The sequence below is a fragment of the Carya illinoinensis genome, chromosome 7 (genome assembly GCF_018687715.1).
Source record: "Carya illinoinensis cultivar Pawnee chromosome 7, C.illinoinensisPawnee_v1, whole genome shotgun sequence".
NCBI lineage: Eukaryota > Viridiplantae > Streptophyta > Magnoliopsida > Fagales > Juglandaceae > Carya > Carya illinoinensis.
In genome coordinates this window covers 30,090,220-30,097,437 of record NC_056758.1, presented here as the reverse complement: position 1 = coordinate 30,097,437, position 7,218 = coordinate 30,090,220, and the positions used below count along the sequence as shown (strand labels likewise).

At 31.6% G+C, this 7,218-nt stretch overlaps 1 protein-coding gene across 1 annotated transcript; it reads right to left on the bottom strand.

Moving 5' to 3' along the window:
* Window positions 1-1,256: 1,256 nt before the first annotated feature.
* LOC122317523 (pectinesterase-like) lies at window positions 1,257-5,528 on the bottom strand. The gene is made up of 3 exons (XM_043134650.1): window positions 4,628-5,528; window positions 4,302-4,462; window positions 1,257-2,160 (listed from the first exon to the last, which is right to left on the bottom strand). The coding sequence occupies exons 1-3, from the start codon at window positions 5,458-5,460 to the stop codon at window positions 1,466-1,468; spliced, it is 1,689 nt and encodes a 562-aa protein (XP_042990584.1). The 5' UTR covers window positions 5,461-5,528; the 3' UTR covers window positions 1,257-1,465.
* Between the last annotated feature and the right edge of the window lie 1,690 nt (window positions 5,529-7,218).

The window sequence follows — 7,218 nt, the reverse complement described above, 5'->3', positions numbered from 1 at the left end:
GAGAGAGAGAGAGAGAGAGTATAGGAAAAAAAATGATAATTTTGGATAAAGGGGATTGAAAAACGAAAAGGGACAATCATAGATGAAACTTTATTGTTGAAAAAACGATGGCCCAGATTTGACCCAAAAACATGAATATTTGAAGAGCGGCCTGGTTATATCATGACCATCATGCGCTCCTTTGGTCCGCACCCACATGCAGTATAGCAGCATGTATTCATCACGCTCATTTGCTATCTACTTCCTGCAAAAGATCAGAAGAGAACATATATAGATAGACTTAAAAGTCAAAAGTGTGCAGCGAAAGGCTGACCCCATCTTTCTCATTGGGTGGCAACTTGGAAAATGTTTTAAGTAAAATCTCTTCTCATGATCTTTGGAGCATTCCTTTAGCAAGATTGTAGGCTTTGACATATACTTATTTGAGTGGAATCCTATTTTTGATTTTTATCTCATTATTATAATTTTTTTAAACGTTTATATAAAATATAATAAATAATTCAATTTTTTTAAATTTTAAAATAATAATAATATTAAAAAAATATTCTAATAATATTTTATTTAACTTTTAATTTTTATATCAAATTATCTCATCTTACGTACAAACAGCACCTAAATCATATATGCAAAGGTTCCAGTAGAGATATGTGAGGTATGATCTCCAATCTACTCATGTGGAAGCCGTCTAATCATCATACAAACCTCTTTCAGAGCTATTAACCAGAGAGCTCAGCTTTCATTATTTCCTCACTTTTGCATCCCCGTGATTTCCGGTTTGCTGCAGGAAAAGCTGTAAATGTTACCCACTAATACTCGTGACTTCCGGCCAATGAGCATCCAATGTGGGCTGTTTTAAACAGATGGGACCACATGTTTTCATTTCCCTCGCTCGCCTCTATCTCTACTCAGAGTGGCCAGGGTGTTTGTCTAGCCCAACATTGAAGTTTAGCTTCTCAACTGACAAGAAAGTAACGACGCCCAAAGACAACTAGGCTAGTGGAGAAGTGGATCTCAGGTTTTTGGGAATGCTAACTGGGTTTGCATTTTGCAAGCCCCAACCCTTCATGGGTAGAATACTGTTGATCCAAGGGGCTTCTTAAAGGCCCCAGCTTAGTGTGTTAGGCTGTTAAGCACCTTTAAGGTTCTATAGAGCAACGGTTGGTCTGATCCACTGTGTACAATTAAAGCTCAAGTCCCAAAATTTATTTGATATGTTAGAAAGCGGAGCTCAGCCGTCAAACAATCTATGCAATAAATAAATAAATAAACAAACTTCGTAATAATGCTGTTGTTCAAAATGCAGTTACCATGAAATACATGAAACTTCATTCCTTCCTTGTTCACTACTGCTCAACATTGGAATCTTTCTCAAAGGGGTTCCAAATAAACCCAGATCACCTGGATGCTTAGCTTCTGATCAAAATCGACAATAATACAAATTAAGAGGCAGCATTATATCTCTACCTTAACTCAAATTGACATAGTATGGAATAGCAGTAGAATTCAGCCACTCATTTCCTTGCAAAAATGCTCCAACTGTAAACTGGCTTGCCTCGGTTGAGCTGTTGATGACCCTATAACCAGGCCATGTAACCCTTGCACTTGTGTTGGAGCCCGGACCTCTGTTCATATACTCCCCATAATACAGTGTGCTCAGTGCAAACGTGCCATTCCATTCCAGCCATCCAGCCGGGTCAACCAAATCATCAATGTAGGACTTGAGAAAAACCGTCCTAGAATACTCTTTCCATGGACGACCCAGGTAAGTTTCGAAGGAAGACTTCACCGGAATCAAATCTGAAGCAGCCGTAACTTTGCAGTTTAAGATGGAGATCCCAGTGTTCTGGTTAGGGTCTTCTCTCCCTTGGGCAGTGAAAATGTTTCTTTGGTTCTCGTTTGGTTTACGAGCATAGAGGTTGCAGTTTTGCAAAACTACCGCTGCATTTCCAAATATGAAGTCGATTGTTCCATAAATGTCACAGTCGCGATAAAACTGTCTGAGGGAATGGACGTAAAGGCTGTCTTGGTAGGCAACAAAGCTGCATTGGTAGAATGCTGAAAGATCAGCACTGCTCCTTAGAGCAACGGCTTGGTGTTTGCTTGGCCCTGCTGAGTTCTCAAAGGTGATACCCTTGGCTATGAATCCATCCCCCACCACAGCTGAAATTTATATCACAACTAATACATGGATCAGAATCAGATGACGCTAAAGATAGCGTACACCCCAACAAAAGTTTGCAAACATGATTGTCTCTGTTTTTTTTTTTTTTTTGTGTGTATAAATAGTAATAAAATGATCTTAAATATTTTCTAAATAGTAATAATAAAATAATAATAAAATATTATATAATAATAAATAATAAAAAAGAATGATAACTTAATTTTTATTTTCTTTTTGTCTTTTTCAACACCACGGGGCACCAAAGCTGAGCTACGAAACAAATTTCATAACTTTGCCATGTGGTGGAGATATTTGAGATAGTTTCTGTACTTCAATATGCTTTACAGGTTTTATCTTTTTATGTTATCATAAAGAGTAAGCGAATGATCTTGATGTATCTTGAGAAGTTGCAGAGAGTGTCAGAGTAGCTGTAAAAACAAATAAAAAGAAATCAAAAGGACAATGGCTTATCCGACAAAATGAGCAACTCACGCAGAGCAAGGATGCAACATCCATAGTCGATGATCATCAGGAGATGGCTGCCCAACACCAAGCCACCGACAGGCGCTCAGGATTTGTATGAATTATCTTTGTGGAAAGTTCTGGCCGGGGCACGGCTTTATAGATTTGTAATCACAGAGCTGGACCACTTAACAATCATCCCTATCTAGTCATGTTAATTTCTTCCTACTTGTCAAATAAATTAATAAATATATAAAACTATTCTATTTTTATAAAATTTAAGTCGAATTTAGATATAATTAAATAAAATATTTTAAATAATAATAAATTTTTTAAATTAAAATAAAATGAAATAATTTGTAAAAAAATATGTTTTTAAATAGTGAGATAAAATGAGATAGTTTTTAATATTTGAGATTTAAAAATTATATGGATATCACAATTTTAATTTTCAGTCAAATTGTGCAATGTTTATCAGTTGATGCATTGTTTACTATCATATTTCACTATTCATTATTGTTTCCACACTGTTTACTGTCAGATTTTACTATTTATTATTATTTATTTAAGTAAATGTTTTTAAAATTTAAGGATAAAATATAGTATAATTGGATAAAGAAAACTACTATATACGGTACAGATGAGATGAAATTTGGCATATGTACTGTGAATCCAAACTGGGCTTTTAAGTCTTAAAATTTAAATTTAATTTTTTTAAAATTAAATTATGTTATATAAATATTAAATGCTTTATTAAATATGTTATATATCGACTTACAAATAAAATTTTTTAAATAAAATTTATTGATCCATTTAGAAACATTAGTCAAGGTTATTTAAAAACCGATGTACAAATATATCAAGATGTATTATAATTATTATAAAATATAAATATAAATCTTTATATTAATTGTTGCAATAAAATTCTATATAGGTAATGTAATAATAATTAAACTTGTTGATAAAATTATTAGTTTTATAAAAAAAAAAAAAAAGCAATAAATTTAAGTAAAAATATTGGGATAAAATTTTCAAATCAAGCATGCCTTTTAATTAAATAGATGATGTTATTAATAAGTAAAACAAAATACACAGTAAATACTCGGGCATTGTCCCACCATATTATCTTATTCAAAAATTTTATATAAAAATTTTTTTGTATATTTTTAACGCATATTATTAATATAATTAACTGCATTCCTTATTTTTAATATAAAATAATTATTTTAACTAATCACATAAATAAAATAAAAGACTTAAAATTTTTACTGTATATAACATAAGTATATTTCATTACTAATATTTGTGTGAGGCTGATCTGATTAATGTATGCACCGTTATGGCCTTAGATCTGAGTTTCCAGTACCATTTGACAGGCCCCGTGAATGTGCTGTCGGTTTTTGAATTAGACTAAACAAAGAATAAAAGCCACTAAGTTCTTGTTTCAAAATCAATATTATTTTAATGTTTTGTCTTCGGCTATCCCTGTCAGATCGATTTGGGTTTTCTTTTTTAGATTTTATCGAATCCTAAGAGGATATATATCTTTGTCAAACATGCATAGACACTCATTTCTTTCTCGAACAGTAAAAACAAAATTAAATTCAAGTTTACTTACTGCATGTACTTGAGAAAGAAAAGAGAGAGAGAGAAATTGAGTTGAAATATTCAAACTCACCTACGGTGGCTGACCGGAATGTAGTCCACCCATCCACCACATTCCTACTCGCTTTCACAATCGTCTTTCCAATCCCATCTCCGATGAACATCAAGTTCGTCTTCTTCCTCTCTACCTCCACATTCTCAAAATATGCACCGGCCTTTATGTATATTACAAACCTACGTACATAACAAATATTGTTCGCTCGTTCATATATTGTTGATATTGAAATACGTACAAAGTAGAGATAAGCACTAAAAACAAAACAAAGAGGCAACATCTTAAATTATTAGATAGCTAGAATTATTAAAAAACGAATTACGATCCATCTATCACAAATTAACCTGGTTGTGCTCGAGTTTGGGGCTGCAGCCACTGCGTCCCCGATGGTGGTGAAATTTCCAGTGCCATCCGTAGCCACCACCAAGTCGTATATGGTCTCATTCACTGAAGATTGCAACAGTTTTCGATCTTTCCGCGAAACCCAAGATGGGAACCCATTTTTCATTTTTCCATACTCTGGGTACACCTCGGATTTGGAACTTTTAATCCCCGGGAGTTTCTTCAGTATGACCAGAGAGTTACTTACGTGGTGAGAGATATTATACAAGCTGTTCTTGATTTCGTCTCTCACATTTCCATTGCTATAAGCAAACCCATCAAGGCACGTGTACTGGTTGGTCATTGCGGCGCTCAGCAATGTTTGCAGGTTATGGTAATTCTTGGTGGCTGTTGATTTCGTTATGGCGAAGAGGTCAGTGATGGTTGTTCGAAGCTCGGCTATGGTGTCGTCGAAGAGCTCAAGGCAGTCTTCGAGAGCTCTCTTTTCAAGGGGGTCCAGGAGATTCTTGAGCTTCTCCTGGATGCCGGTGCAGTTGGAGGAGGAGCTTTTGACCTCGTAGATGGTGTGGTTTAGAGTGGCTGAGATGATCTGTTGGAGAGATTTGGAAGTGAGATCTGGAAAAGAAGAGAGGGTTGAGACGCACAGGTCTGGGTAGAGTGTACCTTGGCATGTTGAATGGGCAACTTGGATGTGTTTGTGGAGGTGTATGCGGGGGATATCTATGGTTTTGGGGCTCTTCTTCAAGTGGATTATGTGGGAGTGTAGGGCTAAGACAATGGCTGAAATGGACAAGAAAGTTAGCAAGAATACAATTCTTTTCCTGACATCATACATGGCGGATTTTCAGAGATAAAAGAAAGAGGTTCGACGGAGAGATGCGAGCCGGAGAGACCGGGAGGGATATAAACGAGAAAGAGACATGATAAATTGGGTGAGAGTCGGCCCACCGGTCATTTTTGGACCGGACCGGTCCTCATTTGGGATGGCCGAACGAGTTCGGTCCGGAACCCCCGGACCGGACCGGACAGAATGAAAAAAAATAAAAATAAAAATATAATTTATATAAATAATTTTATAAATTAATTATATAATCTAATATGGTAGTAAAAAAAAATAATACTAATAGTCTAATATTATAATATACTATAGTTATATTTATACTAATATAGACTATATAGTTATATTAAATACTATAAGTAATACTAATACTAATAAAGTTATAGCTAAATCACTATAAGTATAACTATATATATTTAGTATGAATATATTATTATATTCTTTAATGTATAACTATAATATATAATACTACTATATATTAATATATTAACATATTATAAGAATTATAATATAAATTATAATATAGAAATTATAATATTCTAAATCATTATAATAGTATAACTAATACTAATATATAGCTATACTATTAGTCTACTATTAATACTATTATATAGTTATATTTTTCATTATAATTAATATTAATATATAGCTATAAAGTATATTTATACAGTTGTACTAATATTATTAGTCTATTATATAGTCTAAGACTCTTAAGTCTAATATAGATTATATGGCTATAACTAATACTAATATTATTAATATTGATAATGTAGAAAATAGTTATACTAACTAATTGATTTAACATAACTAATATTATTAATATAATATAACTATACTAAATTACTAATAATCTAATACAAATACTATTATATATATAGTTATACTAATCGTAAATTCATAGTAACTAAATCATTATAAGTATATAAGTATATATATTTACTATCAATGTATTATTATACTGTTTAATATATAACTATTAACTATAATATATAGTACTAGTATATATTAATATATTAACATATTATAAGAGTTATAGTATAAATTATAATATATCATATATGTATAATTTATAAATTTATAATGTATTAGTATAGTTAACTTAATATGTAATATGTTAGTATTAAATCACTATAACTACATAGAGTATTAGTAATATAGTATTTAATATAACTATATAAAGTATTAGTGATAAGAGTATTACTATTATTTAATATAGTATTACATAGAGTACTAATCAATGTGTGGTGTTTGAAGATATATAGTAATACTAGTATATTACATATAATATTACTATTATTACATATAGTTGTTAGTTATGATAAATAAGTTAATAACTATTACTAATTTACTATATACTAATAGATTAATAGTATTAACATATTACTAATATATATTAATATATATAATAGTATACTATATATATATATTAAATAAAGTCAACCATGGACCAACCGGACCTGACCGTCCCGACCCTTAGGGAGTTCGGTCTGGTCCAGGGTAGAAAAATCTTAGATCGAATAGGTTCGATTCGGTCCACAAAATCTCCCCAAATCGAATCGAACTGAACTGAACTCATTCTTAAATTGATAATCGTGAAGTGAGGGATGGGTAATTCTTTAAAAACAAAAAGAAAAAAAAGAATAAATATGATATTTATATTTAAAAAATTAATTTTTAATAGGTAATCTTATTTTTATATTTTTTAAATTATATAAAATTTATGTATTTTAAGATTATATATAACATTATTTAATA